This window comes from Myripristis murdjan, chromosome 7 (genome assembly GCF_902150065.1).
Source record: "Myripristis murdjan chromosome 7, fMyrMur1.1, whole genome shotgun sequence".
NCBI lineage: Eukaryota > Metazoa > Chordata > Actinopteri > Holocentriformes > Holocentridae > Myripristis > Myripristis murdjan.
In genome coordinates, this window is record NC_043986.1 from 11,128,290 (window position 1) to 11,146,514 (window position 18,225).

Sequence of the window (18,225 nt, forward strand, 5' to 3'; positions counted from 1 at the left end):
TTAATGAAAAGCCTAGACTCATGCTTAATATTCTCACACTGTGCACAACTACCCGAAGGCTTTATCTCAATCACAGCCTTTATCACAACTTCAGGATCGTGGGCAGGTTTCTCACAGTGCTACAGCAGACAAGTTTTATTAATATTCAGTGACTAAGCTGGGTTACAAGGTGATCAGTTAATGTTGTATACATTCTTTGCACCACTTTCTTTCCTCTATTCTCTCCATGTTTCTGATTTGCTCCGGGTAGTATGGTGGGATTTGACATGCTCCAAATGCAGGTTACCTGTTACTGTAAGAAATATATATTTTTTAAAATATATATTTTTTCATTCCCAAACTATTTTTGGAAGATTCAGATTCAAGTCTGAGGCTGCTCCGGACATGTAATACTGGGTTATACACCCCCTTGTGGAGAAATGGATATTATGCCTAAGAGTTGTGTTAGATATCGTTCCTACATTTCTTTTTCATACCAATAATATCTGCTCTAAAAATTAAACTGTAATTTAGATATTCCCAATCTATTTGCTAACAAATAAAAGCAGCTTACCTTACAATAAATCTATGTGCAAGGAGGCATTTATGATTTATAACTTTGTTAAGGTAAGCATTGTCATGGCACTGACACAAAGAATGAATCACTCCAAAATCACACTCCAAACATAAAGGTTAAATAAATAAATAAATAAATAAATATAAAATAAAACAGGCTTTGCAGTGTCCTGTACATGGCCTACATATTTTTGTCAGCACTTTGTAATTAAAGGCTATTTAGCCCTTAGAAATGACACATTAAGGATACAAATTGAATTCTCTTCTTCCAGTTTATGTTCTGTTGTAAACATCTGTGGAGGTATTCCAGGGGATTATCCTTGAGATGCAGGAGGCAGATGGGAAAGCATTCACTCTACAGACTGACCAATGGGAGAAGCTCAGTAACCTAATACCACCCTCTATTTACATCCGTTGGCCAATCAGTCACTGTCTTCCAACCAGTCTCAGCCCCCCAAAAATCTAATCCAATCTTGCTAAAGCTGAATGGGGAGTTAACTAATCCTGTCAGGGGCACCAGTAATAACCTATTTTCAATATGAAAACCTGCACACCCATCACTATCTCACTCATTCCCTGACCGAGTCATGTTTGCTCACGGTTATGCTTTTAAAATGCACTACAGAGACAACAGGCTTGAACAGTAACTAAGAACAATACCTAATGAGACACTTTAAAGGGGAGAGGTGCTCGCCGGTCTTCAGCGGTGATTCCTGTGGTTTCTAGTGGCCATGTGATCTTCGGGGTGAACCCTCTAGTGCAGGAGAATCTCTTCTTAAACGCTGCATATAAAATCTTCCTCACATGATCCAGTGGAATCAATTGGGTTATTGTACCCGCATTGTTGAGAATGGACCATATGAATCAAAGTGGCATTTGAATATAGGTTTTCAGTGGCTGTCATCTTTTCAAAGATAGGTTTTCATTTCTCTTCCTCGCCTTATCAGCTGGCTCTTTTTGCTCTGCTTCTGTTAGGCACTATCAAGAACCCTCATTCGACTCATGGCAGCTACACATGCCATCTTTCCTGTCATAATCTGCTGAAACGTTTGCACCACTTCAAGCAGGAATGTCAAAAAATAATCATTCACAGACATTTGTGTCTATATAAAGTGTAATACCAAACCATCAAAGAGGGTTCTGTATTAAACACTAATTGTTCTTTAAATAGAAATGAATAACAAGAGGTTGCTGCTATTTTAAGCAGTGATAGCTCCATGGTGTGTGTGTTTTTTCCACAAGGACTCACGGAATAACAATCATTTTTAGAGGGTATAAAGCATAGAAATACTTTTCTCCAGTAAAAGGTCTTTTCCACCAGAAATCGTGGCTATTCGTGTCTGGCTTCATTAAGAAATCTAGTAAAAGAAGATTGATGGCAGAATTAGTTAAGAATTACAATGAAAAAACGACATGTCTGCTCAGTTATGTCTCTTCAAAACCAGATGTGACAAGCTATATACAGAGGGTACCTCCGTTACTCATGAGATATTTTAAGAGTAAATGTTAGTTGTAACATTCCTCTTAAAATTGTATGGCTTGAAAGAGACTAATAAAGCATCATTTTTTTTTTTGTTTTTTTTTTCATCAGATTGCCACCTAATAAATTCAAGTCACATTTGGTTATTCAGCTGCATAGAGCTTTAAAATGTAAACTGCACTCACCATGTAAAAAGAGGAATTATTAAAACATTTTTTTCATATGCACCCCTAAGCAGACATTTTATACATATAGGCCCCTGCACAAATGCATTACCACAGAAGTGTCAGGGTGCAGGGTCAGCTGTGGGTCAGTCCACGGGAGCAGGTGCCTGGCCGTTGTCTCAAGGGCACAGTGCAACGCAGATGAGCTGCCAGCCAGGCATTCTTCAGTCGCTGACATGATATTTACATTTATGGCATTTAGCAGATGCTCATATCCACTGTAACAACAGCTGAGCAGGCTGTGGTTCAGTGTTTTCCTCAAGGACACTTGACCAGGAGCTATGGCTCACGTGGATTAAACCATTTACCTTTTCACTGTGGGGCCAGCACTCTAGTCCACCCTGTTGGCCAACATCAATTTCTGTTAGTTCTCAGTCACAGTTCAGTACAAACTCAGCAACTGGTCTGCCTCAAGCTTTTCATCCAAAGTGTAGCCCGTGACGAGGTACAGGTCAGCTCTTGGTTGCAATAACTCTTGAGTTATAGACCTAAAAGAAGATTTGCAATGGCCATACACCATCACAGAGGCAGAGTATTACAGGAGCATGAGAAATTGAAATGTTCTAACAAATTTGGTTTGGGGCAATGCCAAACGTTTTGAAAACCAGTTCCATTTCAGCCAGCCACCTCGGAGAAGGATAAATGATTTTGGTTCTTACCTAAGAAATGGAAAGCTCTAATTTAATAATAATAAAAAAATTGCCATGCCATGGAAGTGGCACTCTGATTTATAACTTCCATGAACACATGCTCTACGGGCTCTCCTTCCAATGATGCCACACACACACACACACACACACACACACACACACACACACACACACACACACACATTCCCCCTTTATTATGCATGGGGTCATTTTTTGCAGAGTTAAATGCTCCATTCCAAACCATTGTATTTACAAAAGCAAAGTTTTGGAGGACTCCTTCAGTTCAGTATCACAGGGTTGGCTGAAAGAGGATGGCAAGTTAATATCTGTTGCACAGTTTCTGAAATAATCTAAGGACATCTTTAGAACTTTTCCCTAATACGCCTTTTTAAAATGGACAAATTAATTTAATGTGACTGGAAACAGAAAGACAAAAGGCAACACTCATGTGGTCACAGAAAGAAAAAAGCAATTTAGTGTAACCCACTGGTCGTCCCAAGGTATTGTAGGTAACATTAGGCCTGCTTCCTCTGGTCAGGATCAGTGAACGCTGCAGAAAACTGACTGAGGCGATATTTAAAGTCCAGGCACTGATATCTACCTCTCCATCCTTATCAGTCACTTAAGCCAAATGAATGGTGCATAAGTAAAATGGCAGGAAACGCATTTGCGAAATAAAAGGAGGGAAGGTAACATGATGTGTTTACTTTAATAAGAAAATGAATATGCACCAGAGGTAAAGCAACTTAATAATAGTCCGACAGTTAAGCGCCGATAAGGTTTCGCATCGGTGTGCATGCCCGTGCAGCCTTGGCCCCATCACAACCTAATGAAAAATGGCTTCCTAAAATCTAATGACCTAATATCTAACGTTAATATCTCCACCATGTTCCAGTGGTCCGCGCTCTCCAGATTTAAATCTTTTGCCGTGCGCTGAGTAAAACAATCACCACGATACCACTGAGCATTGCTCGTAACAGCACTAAAGAATATCTCTTAAGTGCCTATTGTTATTAAAACACAATCTGTGCAGCGCCCGTTTGCATAAATTAATATTTGACGTAGTTGTTATTAGCTAGCGATACTAGCAGCGGCTAGCTTAGCTAGTTGGCGGAACACACTAGTGTGTAGACGCAACGCAGTTCAGCCAAGTGGAGAGATGATGGTGACCCATACAAGGGTACCCATGGCAAAGTTGAGCTGCAAATTTAGGTAGATAAATATTCGCAAGCACCTGAAACTTCGGGGGAAAAATATATTTATTTGGCGCATCAACTAAGTTTTTTGGAGGCGATGTCTGACGCACGGTTTTGTGCAAACTTGTAGCTTTAACGACATCGCGAGCGAGATTCCAGAACAGAGCAGGGGAGCTAGCTAACTTGAGGCTAGCCTCCGAGCTAGTTTCACAAGCCAGGAGTTAGCCACCGAGCTTGGTAGTTTTCTTTTTTTTCCAGACTCGCTGCATCAAGTTGGGGAACCTTTTTTTATACGGGAGCATTGCTGGTCGGAAACTTCCCTCGGTGCCTAGTAATTACTCGACTGCATTTAGGCACTTGGCGATACACATGAATTGCTGGTTGGCTAGCTAACCAGCGCATTAAACCTATCCAACCAGAGCTAGCCACACTGTACAGCTTGCTATCCTTCGTGCACTTCCCCCACTCTTCCTCCAACCGGCTAGCCACAACGTTAGTCCGGTACAGAAAATGAAGCAACCGTCAACATTTTGGGAAGCCGCCTGGTTGTTTGGATTGTGCTGATGTATGAGGACTCGATATCTTTATTGTAAGGTAAGCTGTTTTTATTTGTTCCTTCTTTAAACTTCTATAGACAAACCACCCTGACCTTAGAACCGGGTAACGTTAACGTTAGCTCGGCTAACATTTAGCTTGTACAACATGGGTTTGTCTACTTGCTGGAGAACTAGCTACAAGATTGCTAACCTCGGTTACAACACGTTATACATTGGTTAACTTGTGTTCCACCGAACTTAAGTTTTATTTTTACGAAATATCTGCGATTGTGCGTTGCATTTGATGTGTTCGTGGTCGTTCCTGTGCGGGACATTTTGCTGCTTCAGCGTCATCGTTTCATAGCGGTTAATATTCAATATCAAGCTGTCATCAGTGACTTGGACAAGGCTATTCCCTGAAACAAAACCAATCCTTTGAAGTCCCATGTTTACACTGAGCAGTAACGTTAGTGCTCCACGGTTCAACCATTTAACCATAAGATCTTATTTGCGTTGCAGTGCAATTACAGTAAACAGCTACAATTATTTGATACTACGAGTCAGTATGTTTGTATAAACAAATACGATTTGTAACACTTTTAAGTTTGACGTTAGCCACCATATCATCACGTTAGCTCTGGACATTGCCGTCTTTGTAACTTCATTTTGAGACAAAGTACAGGCACAGCTCGGTGTCTTTAATGAACTTTTATATTAGGCTTATACTTAGATGTCAGACTTTTTTTTTTTTTTTTTTCTCCAGGTGTGCCTAAGCCGGGTTGGAGCCGCCCTGCGCGTTTATTACGAGTATATCGAGCGATAAGCCCAGTGTTGTCCATCATTTTGCATTCTGCTGTTAACGCGAGGCATTAAATAGGTTTTTGATCTTGTTTCCCTGGCAGCTTCGAGTGCATGTTAAAATTGCGTTGGTCATAATATCAGTTTGGCTGAGCATTAGCTTGGGATTTTGTTGAGTTATGACAGCCTGGTCTGTGTCGCTGTTCATTAATAACTCGCGTACAATTTTTGACAGGGATATGTACGCCTGTTTATCTGTTTTGAGACCCCCCCCCCCCCCCCCCCCCCCCCCCACACACACACACACACACACACACACCATCTGTTTTAAGGCACAATCCGATCTTTATCAGTGATCATTTCTCCTCTCCCTACATTAGAAACACACGAGAGGAGTGCACCGCCCTGTCGCAGGGATCTGTGGCTCTGTGCATTAATAAGGTTACCCGCTCCATCAAGAAACAATGGAAAATATGGCTGTGATTGAACACGGGTGATTTGCTGTGTATAAGGACACATTTTTTGCTGGTTGGGGGCTAGTTAAGTGCCGTAAATCCCATTTCAGTCTAAAAGTTAAGACGAAGATTGTACGAGTCACTAAGTGAGTTTCTCATTAATTGCAAATACAACATGTTAAATGTATACAGCTATATCGCATTAGGCATGACTCTTGGTTTTCAAGCTTCTAACTTTGTGACAAATTCGGTCATAATGACAATACATTGACCGTCCTGTCTTAGAGTATAGGTAAACCATGCCGGCATATGAATTCCTACACTCAGTCGTATTCCCTTTTAAATAGCAGCCACTCCGAAATTCTTCTAAGTAGAGTAATTTAATTATGCATGGCACGGCGTGATAATTTAATATCGACGTTAGTTGTCGGGAAGAAAAATGGTGACCGCCTCGAGTCCTACATTGTTTCTTGTACATTTTTTTTTTTTTTTTTTTTTGTAAACGGCATGAATCTCCGAGCGGAACTATTATGTGAATGGCAGGGGTTCAGCACGAAAGGAGCACTGCTGCAACAGGAAGTTCTTTATACGGAAGTTGTATTTTCTTTGTGTATCCCATTTTATGGTTGTTTTATTTATGAAAACAACATATCAGTTTTACATGTTGTGCTTTATACAGAGCAGCCGTGCCCGTTTGGATTATGCATAGCTGGGTAAACAAAATATTTGAACGGCTAAAGGGATTTCTGAATGACCTGAGTCTACTAACCCTCGCGCTATTTTCATGAGTTTGCGAACAAGCTCGTTTTGTATTGGTAGTCAGATTATCGCGTCGAAAGCAAATTGACGGCATAGTAAATATAGTTGCATTTAGTAGTGTGTATGGTCATGTATAAATCGCTTTTGGACATGTATGGATGCTAGGGCATAGTTTAGTTTGGCTTCCTGAATTCAATACATAAACATATGTTGGCTAATGAGTCTTGGTATTTACTAGATAATTTGAAGTATAGCCCAGTTCTACACAACAAAATGCTGTTCAGCTATAACAAGAATCTAAACTTAATGTGTTTTGTAAATTTATCATTACCCTTACTGTTTTCAGATTTATCTTTTCCCCCTTCTTTTGAGATTCAGGATTTCTTTTATTGTTACATTCAGTTATTCAAGTTTATGAAAGTAAAATTCTTTGTTTTTGGCTCGTTGACTGTGCAGTACAATAGCAACAAAATAGTAGAAGAGGCATTAATAATACTACTAAAATGGCACTAAATAAATTACTAAGGGCATCAATATATAAAAAGGGGTAATAAAAACTGGAATACAATAGTAATGTGATACTTTGATGATCACATGCAGAATTGATTGTTGTTCTTTCACACTGCAGATCTCTCTCAAGGAGGTCAAAATCAGTCGAGGGGATGGACGAGCAGAAATCAAACTGCGAAGAGAACGACTCTGAACCAACAGGTACTGCAGTGCTCTGATTTACTTTCCCCGTACCCCCTCTTCATCCTGGATATTGTGTCATCCTCTCAGCAGCAAGATGAATAATAACACAATGTTCATGTCCAGTGCTGTAAATAAAAAAGAAAAAATAACAAGAACATCAGATTGTTCTTGAATGTACATTCCATCAGAATTTAATGTGAAACAATAGCTGAGAGCCAAAGTAAGATTGTTTTGTGTTTTCCCAAAAGACCTATTTTGCTATCTTATAAGACTGCAAGAGGGAATTAAGAGGAGTACACAACAGAGAACAGAAGAAGGGAGATGACTGCAAGTTTGAAACTAACTGGAAGGACATGCTTAGAACTTAGGCAGGTAGAAATATGCTAGCGCAAGCTGTTAAAGTAAGGCCAACGAAGGGGCAATGTCAATCAGGTGCATTATTTTACTTTCCCTTGGCAAGTAACTATATATTATGAAATGAGTTTTGGTAACACCCACTTCCTTCTACTTGTTCCCCATGTTTTTTTTTCTGTAATTTCAACTTTTTTTTAAGGTTTAACTTTTTTTTCTCCCTTCTGTAGCTGATGACAGCGCCCCTGCAAAGCAGCCTCTATCCTCTGAGAGGGAGTCTGAGGTCCTTCCTGTTGCAGATGATATTTCTGATTCTTCTGCAGCCACTTCCAGCACATCTGTGTAAGTTCCTCATAAATATCTATACACAATTATGGACCGGTGTGTTTTCAGAGAAGCAGCTTGTTGTTGTAAACATCAAAAGACCCATTTCCTGCCTGTGTTTAAATTGTTTTGCCTGTGGATGAACAGAGAGAGCGTTAGGACCTGTGCTCTCTGCAACTGTGTGGAGCGCAGCCTGCATGGACAACGGGAACTCCGACACTTTGGGCCATCTTCCACACGGCTGCCTGTCGAGCCCTCAACCTCACCACTGCCAGGGCCTGGGAATGATGACCTGTCTTCCATTGGGTTTTCCGACTCCTCCTGTCTGGCAGCACTCTTCGATGACTCAGGTTGGACTCCACACATTATAGCGTTTTTCCAGTGTACATAAGACAAATAATTTTACAAATCGTGTGAATTTCAAGTTCCATCAATCAGGAATAAAGGAATTAGATATGAAGTTGAGAATTCACTCAGTTTGGTTTGAGATGATATAGATTCTCTGTTATAAACAGGGGGTTGTTGGGTCCATCACTGGTGTGCGGTGTGGTCGGACGGAGTGAAACGGATGGAGAATGAAGAGCTGGAGAATGTGGATAAGGCCGTTATCTCAGGGACACAGCGGGTAAGTTCAGTCTGTGCTTTGAGAGGGTCTAGTGAGAGGAAAGGTACATTGAATCACAGTCGACTGTCTTCCCAAAGTCTCACTTGTAACTGTTTGTTTATTTCAGCTTTGTGAATACTGCAAAAGGCTGGGTGCAACCATTCGATGCCATGCTGAGGGCTGCTTACGGTTCTACCACTTTCCCTGCTCGGCGGCCAGCGGATCCTTCCAGTCCATGAAGCAGCTGGCCCTCCTCTGTCCAGAGCACATAGACAAGGCTGAGGAGTTGGGTAAGAAAAGCAGACATCTTCACCGAAAGTACAAAATCATTATTCATAGTGTTTTCAAGCTGTTAATTTTTTTTTGGTGGAATGCTGGATTAACTACATTGTGGCATGATATTTTTTAGAACATATTTCTATAATCACCAGCTGCCATTATTAGCAAGTAGTAGTTAAATCCAAATCTCCAACCGCTAACAGATATTTTCCCAGCACTGACCAGAACATCAACCACCATCAGCTTTTCTACTTGCATTTTTTCCTATTGTTATTCTAGTTGTTATTGTTATTTTTTCTTTTTTTCTGTTATGGTTTGCTTTCAAAAAAAAAAAAAAAAAAAAAAAAAATCCATGCCATGTGGTCTTCTAAGATTTCTTCAGTTGTAGAAAGCACCCTGCTGACTGCTGCTGGAATAGTGTGACTGTGCCCTTATTTGGACATTTTTCTAATATTAAATTGTATGTTTCCTACAGCAGGTGAGGAGGCTTGGTGTGCAGTGTGTGATTCAGCGGGGGAGCTCATGGACTTGCTGTTCTGTACGGGTTGCGGCCAGCATTATCATGCGGCCTGTCTGGAGATCAGTGCCACGCCCATTCAGCGGGCAGGGTGGCAGTGCCCAGAGTGTAAAGTTTGTCAGACTTGCAGGTGAGAGCATATTCACATACTTAACTCTTCTCATGAGATTCAAAGTGGGTGCTTTACATTTTGCATTATATTTGCATTTCCCCCCAGCTATGTTTCTTATTTCCGTGAATTGTAATTTCTAGTTCTTGATTTTTTTTTTTCCCCATTTACACAGACAACCAGGAGAAGACTCCAAAATGTTGGTATGTGATGCCTGTGATAAGGGCTACCACACCTTCTGTCTACAGCCAGCCATGGACTCTCTTCCATCTGACCCTTGGAAATGCAGAGTAAGCCTCATTTGTCGTTGATCGCTGTACAAAGCATAGCCCTTAGCTTTGGCCTTTATTGTGAAAGCAGATTCATTTATTCATGTGTTTATGTATTTTGTTGAAGCCTCTAGTGAAAAATGTTTCCCTTAACATGACATTTTGACGTGAGCTGCTTGTTTGATATGTGAATGACATTTTGCTCCCATCATCTGCACTATTCCAGAGGTGTCGTGTGTGTACTGAGTGTGGCGTCCGTGGTCTGGTGCTGCCAGGCTCAGCCCAGTGGTTTGACAACTATGCCGTGTGTGAGGGTTGCCAGCGTCACCGCAGCTCTTTGTGTGTCGTCTGCAGTAAAGCTGCCAGCCCATCTGTTGGTCTGCAATGCTGTAGCGTGTGCCACAGGTCAGTTCAAGATTCCAACACAATAGCTGTCATGGTAGATAGCCAGTTTGATTGTGTGGACCTTATAGCTGTTTTTTTTTTTTTTTTTTTTTTTTTTAATTCTCCTAATGTTTCAACATCTTAGGTGGGTGCACCCTGAGTGTGCTTCATCGGTGGAGCTTCCAGAAGACAAGTGCATCTGCCTACTCTGCAAGGACACTCAGCAGCAGCCTGTCACTCAAACATACACAGCTAAGACACAAACTAGAGAGGCATCTGAGGAGACCGAAGGACACACAGATTTGGTGGAGATGACAATCCAAACAGATGCAGATGAGGTGACAATAGAGCAGACAGACTTATCAGAAGTGACTGTAGGACAGCAGGGCACAGCAGAGGAGGCGCTGGTAGCTCAGGCTGAGGTCATGGCTGATAAAGAGACACCGATGGAGTTGGGTAAGTCTGGATGATGCACAGCACAAGATAAACCCTGCAAATCTTGTCGTTTATGATCTATATCAAGCTAGAAAGAGAATGTGTTTGATTTTTGTATGTACCATGATTATTTTTATAACTCAGTTGATCTGGTTTGACTTTAGGGCTGGAGGCTGAAGTTGTTGAGACAGTAGAGGTTGGAGAGAGCACCATGGAGGAGGATATGCAGCAGGAAGTAGAAGAATCCTCTTCTGAAGTTCCCACTACTCCACCAGAGTCTACAGGTAAACACAGGACACATTATAGAGATTACACATCTTTTCAAATTAATGCAAGGCAGTAGTTGACGACTTGATTATGTTGTATCTAATGATACATTATGAACCGTATCACCAATAACCTTGCATTCCTTAACCCCAAATGAAGAATGTGGAACAACAGAACAGGGAGCCTCTTGTCTACCTGCTGTTGAAAAGAGACCAGAAGAGGCTGTCAGCCAGCTGGCCCAAGCCACCCCTCCTCAGGACTCCATGGCAGAGACTCAGTCTAATAATCCCAAGGTAGAAACAACAGCAGTGTCACGGCAGGGCTCCGAAAACACGGAGGAGGAGAAGCAGGAGGCCAAGCCCTCAGTTGAGCAAAAAAGCTCACCCGAGGTATTAAAAAGCAGCTCTGAAGGAATGCCTGCTACTGAAATATTCAGTCAGGCTTCACCAAAGCCACCAGCTCCTTCTGCCTCTATAGAAGAGATGGAACCTGTGGCTGTGGCAGTGACTGAGGCTGATCAGCAGGAGAGAACTCCTTGCCAGGACCCTGGGTCTCCTCCTTCCTTTATTGCTTCGGCCTCTGTGTCAGTTGACACACAGGAGGTCCTCTCCATTGTGGATATGGAGGGGAGGCTGCTACCTCACTCTGAGGACGAGGAGGAGGAAGAGGAGGATGAGGACGATGAACAGTTGAAAGAGGGACAGAATGATGAGATCAAACAAGAGCTGCAGGACTCTCAGGAACGGGAAATTAAGCCGGAGCTGCTGGATGATATGTCCAACATGAGCCACGGAGATGAGAGCAGCAGTGGTTTTCTGGGCTCCCCAGGAGAACCAGATCCTCAGCTCTCTATGGAACTCGGCCTTGTACCTGCTGGCCACACACGGGCCGATAACCTGCACACTGAGACTGATGACTCACTACCCTTTGACGCCCTCAAATGCGACAGAGAGAAGGTGAAGCGGAGAGGGTCCCCAGGCCGCTCACGGGTCAAACAGGTAAGATCACAGTATACAAGGTGGTTGGCATCAGCAGCATGACTTTGCTTCAGCATAGTTTCTATATGTAGTGTAATAGTTTGAATATATATAGTTTCCCCTGTATACTATGTATGGTCATTGCATTGTCAATTTAAACCACTACCAGTACATAACTTGACAGTGAAATATTTTCTTCTCTTGGCTTTTAAGGGACGCAGCAGTAATTTCCCTGGGAAACGGCGACCTCGAGGGGGTGGTGGGGGGAGGGGTCGTGGAGGGAGGTCACGCCTGAAAGCCATGGCTTCCTGCATTGATGCCTTCTTGGTGAGCTGTAATTAACATGCAATTCAGATTTTTTTTTCCTCATTCAGTTATAATGTCATAATATTTACTGTTATTTATCATTATGTTAGGCCTGTTGTTTATAACTAATTAATGCCTTATCCACAGCTAAGCATGACCTCAGACACTGGACTAAATAAAGAGGAAGATGATGAGGAAGATGACACCATGCAGAATACCGTGGTTCTCTTCTCAAACACTGATAAATTTGTGTTGCTCCAGGTATAGCTCTGATCATACGTTGATATTTTCATTTACCCTATGGCATTTGCTGTGCCAAGAACCACAGATGTCACCATGTTGGTTGTAACACATATTGACTCTTTGTTTCCCTCTTGTTTTTCTTCCTACTTTGCCTTCTTTTTCTTAGGACATGTGTGTTGTGTGTGGCAGTTTTGGAAAGGGTGTGGAGGGGCAGCTGTTGGCCTGTGCTCAGTGTGCCCAGTGTTACCATCCTTACTGTGTTAACAGCAAAGTAAGAACAACTACCCTCCCTTGATTTTTGCTATGTATAACAACTTGAAGATCTGAATGATGAAGATGAAGCATGGTATCTTCTTTTCTATAGATCACCAAGATGATGCTCCGCAAGGGCTGGCGCTGTCTGGAATGTATTGTGTGTGAGGTGTGTGGAAAGGCTTCAGACCCATCCCGCCTGCTGTTGTGTGATGACTGTGATGTCAGCTACCACACATACTGCTTGGACCCACCCCTGCACACTGTGCCCAAGGGCGGCTGGAAGTGCAAATGGTAAAAAAACAACAACTCTTGGACCATAATGCTCGGTTCAGCCTGGTAGCTTTGAATGGGGTCAAATGGAAATGAATCCATTCAAATTTGCATATTATGTAAAACGTTCGTGCCTCAGCCCTGCATTAGCAATTCAGAGGCCCAGTTCCCTGCCTCTTGTTTCTGTAGCAACAAAAACTGCTGCACCACTCTCACTGGCTTCTGTAACTTTGAAATCCTATACAGTATCTGAAAAGAAATGTGTGTGTCCATATATATAGTGTTTCATTGCTCCTGTGCAGGTGCGTGTGCTGTGTGCAGTGTGGTTCCAATTCACCGGGTTTCCACTGCGAGTGGCAGAACAACTACACCCACTGCGGCCCCTGTGCCAGCCTAGTCACCTGTCCAGTATGTAGAGAGAACTTCATGGAGGAGGAGCTGCTGCTGCAGTGCCAGCACTGCGATCGGTCGGTACCGCTCATTAGAACTACACACACACACACCAGATAGAGTGTTGGGTGGGTGTTCATTTGATCACAGCTAATGAAGACTAGTGGGGAATGGATTATTTATGTAGAATTCATATCATGAATTATTCTGTAACATCTTTGATATGCGGTGTTATTTGTTAGGTGATAAGAAGTTTGTGTATCAATGCATTTCCATGTGTGTCTGTGTAGATGGGTACATGCTGTGTGTGAGAGTCTGTACACAGAGGATGAGGTGGAGCAAGCCTCTGATGAGGGCTTTGCATGCACATCCTGCACCCCCTATGTTCCCAAACCTGTGGGTAAGTTTCACAACAGCAACACACAGTGTTAAGAGGTAAAATGGTTTCAGAAGTGTACAAGTTACTGATGACATGATTTTATTTTCCCCTCTCTTCCTCTCTGTCTTTGCTCACAGTTGTGGAGTCAGCTATTATGGCTTCAATAAAGATCAAAGAGCCAGGTTAGAGGATTCTGCTCAGTCATGCTTTTTCACAGTGAAATTCTGCGTTGTTGTCTTTTGTGAAAATTGTTGTAGATCACTCAGATCTGCAAATGTCATGTACTTCACAGAGCCCCAGTTTTATCGTTTGGAGGGTGTGTGGCTGACTGAGTCGGGCATGTCCCTGCTGCGCAGCATATCCATGTCTCCTCTACATAAGAGACGGCAGCGCCGCTCCCGTTTGGGCACCATGTGTGTTGAAGGAGGTCCTGATGGAATGGAACTCAAGGAGGTGGAAGGAGACGGGGAGGACGGCAAAGGTTGGCACACTGATTGCTATATCAACAGTTATCAGACCTGCTCTTTTTAATTTCACACTTTATCTGAGTTGAGTGCTTTTATATATCTAGCCTGTGGGGAGCCCATGGAATGTGAACCCAAGATGGAGAACCCTGGGAGCCCAGATAGAGAAGGTGGGGCTGACAGGGAGATGGGTGCAGAAGGAGGCAATGAAGGCATAGCTGACTGTGATGGCCTCAAAGGGGGTGCAGAGGAAACAGATGATAGCAAAAAAAGAAAGAGGAAACCATACAGACCTGGTAAGACTACAAACATTTACATGCATATTGCTGTCATGTAGGTGTCTGAGCAGCTGTAGGTTCACATTCTAAAACTTTACCAGGGATTGGAGGCTTCATGGTGCGACAGAGGAAGTGCCACACACGGATGAAGAAAGGGTTTTTTTGCCCAGCTTGCCGGAGAGACTACTTTAGATGGACAGCCTTTAGAGAGAACCATCGAGGAAGGTTAGTGACATAAGTATTCAGTTTAATCTCAATTCCTCAATTATTGAAATGTTTTCATACATGTCTCAAATTTAGTTACTTATTACTGGACTGAATTGCATTTGTCAACAGGCCAGAGTGTTAGTGGCCATGCTTAAGGACATTTTGACAGAACACATTGGCTGTTGCTGACTATGAAACTTTTACTTTGCAGTTAGAGGACAGTCTCTTAAATCCTAAGCCACCTTGCCATCTGTAGTGATAGGATAACCCAGAGTCTTGGCTTTGTTTCATCTAGATCTATTTACTTAGAGAAACTTATGCCCCTTTTCCACTAGTACCTACTCAGCTCGACTCGGCTCGACTCTACTCGGTTTAAGAGCTTTTCCATTAGGTGGTAGTACCTGCTAGCAGGTCCCATTTTAGCACCTACTCAGCCGGGGTTCCAAGCGAGCTGATTCGACCTGAGTCGCGCTGAAAATGTGACGTAAACGCCGTGCAGGCAACTGATTGGACAGGGAGTGACGCAAGCGACTCCTGCACGAAAACAAAACCCGACATTTAAAAAAAAAAAAAAAAAAAAAAAAACGGCAACAGCGGCTGTGCGCATTGATCGTCAGTGAAGTTGTCAAAGTCGGAAAATGGCAAGCAAACTGCTACCACGGTCAAATAAAGACGTGGAGACTTTTCTGAGCTTGGTGGCGGCCCAAAGAATCCAGAGGGAGCTGGACGTTGCGCCGCCTTGCTATGACAACTCCACCCACGGCGAGGTGCTACTCAATTGTAATGGAAAACCACCTAAACCGTGTCGAGGCGAGTAGAGTCGAGCCGAGTCGAGCCGAGTAGATACTAATGGAAAAGGGCCATTAGTTTTGTCTGCCTTCTCTTTAGGACCCCATCCTGACACTGACAACATAATGGATCCAAAACCAGCAGAGGGTGAGGAGCAGGCCAAGAAACGGCGGGGCAGGAAGAAGAGCAAACTTGAGGACATGTTTCCAGCTTATCTCCAGGTGTGTGGTGACTCTGTGCTTCACAGTTTTAACAACTTTGAAACCAACTATATGCGATGATAGAACCTTGATTATATATTACATATTTGCATATGTACATGCTTACTGCAGGAGGCTTTCTTTGGAAAGACACTGATGGACTTGAGTAAGAAAGCTGTCATGGTACCCCCAGTGCAGAGGGCAGGAGCATGCCCTGTTCGACCATCACTGCCAGCACTGCCAGGGGTCAGAACTTCTGCCCCGGAGGGTAGGTGCACTAACATGACCTATAATAGATGAAGTCTTTCCCAAATGATTTGTTAGAGCTGTATTGATTAGTAAAAAGTGTGTGACCTTTTCCGTCCCCTCTGTCCTCAGCTGAGGCCAAGAATCGGGTTGTGGAAGCTACTCTGCCTCTCAAACAGGAGGGGGGTGAAGCACTCCAAGCTCAGGGAGAGGGTGCAGGTGAGTGTCTGTCTTGAGAGAAGCTGTCCATCCATTAGTTAGTCAAAAGTTAGTCTTTTGGCTACTGGGGCTCACTGGGATTGGTTTAACATCTCATATCTGTTTAGGAGCTCCTGTGCCGTCGTTGTCTCTGAAGGACCAGACCTCAACTGATTGTCATGGTTCTGATGTGGAGAAAAGTGAAGGTACTTTACTGAGGGGTTGTTTAATGAAGATTTATCACATTAACTCAGCCAACAAATGTGTATCAGATTTTACATTCTATGTGAAAATGTTGTACGCTCCAGGTCTTCCACAAGGGGTAGAGAGTCAGGACTCTGAGCAATTCTTCCGAAAGGTTCTTGGAGTATCAGACGGCTCTTCTTTGGGTGGCATGAGGCCCATCCTAGAGGGCAATAAGGGAGAGCTCAACCGCAGTGCTCTGCCACAGAGACCTCTCATCTCAGGTATGCTCACCAGGGAATATCTACATGTCATCAAATTTTGAGGCTCTTTTGAAATTCATAGCCATATTTGTTGGAAGATTAAGGATTTTGTAAGTTCTAATCATTGTTTAGGTTTTCATGTTGTTTGGCTTGTGACTCAAACATGTAAAATCTCTTACAGGTTCCCTGCCCTCTGCTGGAATGATGGATGCCTTCCCTGGCCTCTCTCAGTCGCCATTCTTTGACATGCGGTAGAACTAATAACTATATTATTTGGTTTTCTTTGAGAACAGTCTGAAAGATGTGATCATACAGTAATTTATAAATACTTTAAATCAATATGTAGTACAAAGTACCTTATAGAACACAATGCTGTACTCCTTGAATTGCTGGTTTACAGAACTGAATAGTGAGACACTGAATCATTATTGTAAGAGAGCCCCCAATTCTTCACTTTACTTGCATACAAGTTTTAAGTAAAACTCATGAGAGCACAAGGAGTGGTGCATTGCCAGTGTGTCAGTTTACATTTCCATAGTTATGTCATGAGTATGCTTTGTTTTAATCTAATTTGCCTAATGAAGGGGAATAGAAATGATGTAATCTACCTTTATAATAATGTTTTTAGCTCAGTTTGTCCCCAATCCATATCACTAATGCAATAAAGATGTAAATTTCAGTCATATGTACTATACATAATATGATTTTGGTGTAAAGAATCATATCATGACCCATGTTGTTGAAATCATTTGTATCATGAGATCTTTGACTCTGTTTATAGGGACCGGGCAGGGCTGTTTAGTCCAGATGGGGGAGAGGAAAGCCCATGGGCCACTCCATCTACCCCAGCAACCCCTTCCACGCCACCTACTCCCACTGAGGCAGAGGGTGACGGGCTGTCCTACAACCAGCGCAGTCTCCAGCGCTGGGAGAAAGATGAGGAGCTGGGAGAGCTTTCAACCATTTCCCCTGTGCTCTACGCCAACACCAACTTTCCGACTCTCAAGCAGGACTACCCAGGTGACTGGAGGAATTGATATAGCATTATTTATGTATTAAAAGTATGTGAAATTGTCATTGTTTTTCCAAAGGTTTATGTCATGAATAAACATAAGATTATCACAATTGCTCCCATCACAGACTGGGCTAGTCGCTGTAAACAGATCATGAAGATCTGGAGGAAGGTATCAGCTGCTGACAAGGTTCCTTATCTGGTAGGTTCTCTATTAATCAGAAAAATGTATTACAAGGATTAAAAGATTCATTTTGACTCGGCAATTTCTTTGAACCCAACAATGTGAGCAAAGGTTTCGGACACTTAAAGATAGATGGTTTCACCCCTCCCATTTAGATGACAGAAATATAATTTGAGTGGGAATCATGCTTTCCAAGCTTGTTTATGTTTCAATCAGGGTACCTCCTGTTGCTTTTGAATCAGGACATAATGATGTCACACTTGATGTCACAGCTAGGGATGGGAACTGAGACTTTCTTCCATTGTTTCTAAATACAATTGCCTTATCAATTCCTGTTTTGAATTGATAATTTTTCCGCTATTTTTAAATAGAACAAAATGCACAGTGTTTGGTGTGCTATCAGATCATCATCCTCTTAAATTTTCCCTTGCTTTCTTTGTGTTGAGACTGAGAGGTGTTGTGAGGTGAGGCCGAAAGAGACACACTGCTCTGTTCT

At 42.6% G+C, this 18,225-nt stretch overlaps 1 protein-coding gene across 1 annotated transcript in view; it reads left to right on the forward strand.

Moving 5' to 3' along the window:
* Positions 1–3,987: 3,987 nt before the first annotated feature.
* kmt2d (lysine (K)-specific methyltransferase 2D) overlaps positions 3,988–18,225 on the forward strand; it is a 36,725-nt gene continuing 22,487 nt past the window's right edge. The window contains 31 exon segments of the mRNA XM_030056091.1: positions 3,988–4,694; positions 7,282–7,364; positions 7,928–8,039; positions 8,169–8,371; positions 8,537–8,646; positions 8,753–8,915; positions 9,380–9,551; positions 9,706–9,820; positions 10,026–10,204; positions 10,329–10,639; positions 10,783–10,902; positions 11,045–11,883; positions 12,076–12,189; positions 12,316–12,429; positions 12,578–12,682; positions 12,776–12,957; positions 13,239–13,403; positions 13,617–13,726; positions 13,843–13,887; positions 13,998–14,186; positions 14,277–14,465; positions 14,549–14,598; positions 14,600–14,672; positions 15,543–15,664; positions 15,776–15,911; positions 16,022–16,108; positions 16,216–16,293; positions 16,396–16,554; positions 16,715–16,784; positions 17,315–17,553; positions 17,674–17,747. Of these exon segments, the coding sequence (XP_029911951.1) occupies positions 4,669–4,694; positions 7,282–7,364; positions 7,928–8,039; positions 8,169–8,371; positions 8,537–8,646; positions 8,753–8,915; positions 9,380–9,551; positions 9,706–9,820; positions 10,026–10,204; positions 10,329–10,639; positions 10,783–10,902; positions 11,045–11,883; positions 12,076–12,189; positions 12,316–12,429; positions 12,578–12,682; positions 12,776–12,957; positions 13,239–13,403; positions 13,617–13,726; positions 13,843–13,887; positions 13,998–14,186; positions 14,277–14,465; positions 14,549–14,598; positions 14,600–14,672; positions 15,543–15,664; positions 15,776–15,911; positions 16,022–16,108; positions 16,216–16,293; positions 16,396–16,554; positions 16,715–16,784; positions 17,315–17,553; positions 17,674–17,747 (4,734 nt within the window). The 5' untranslated portion in view covers positions 3,988–4,668.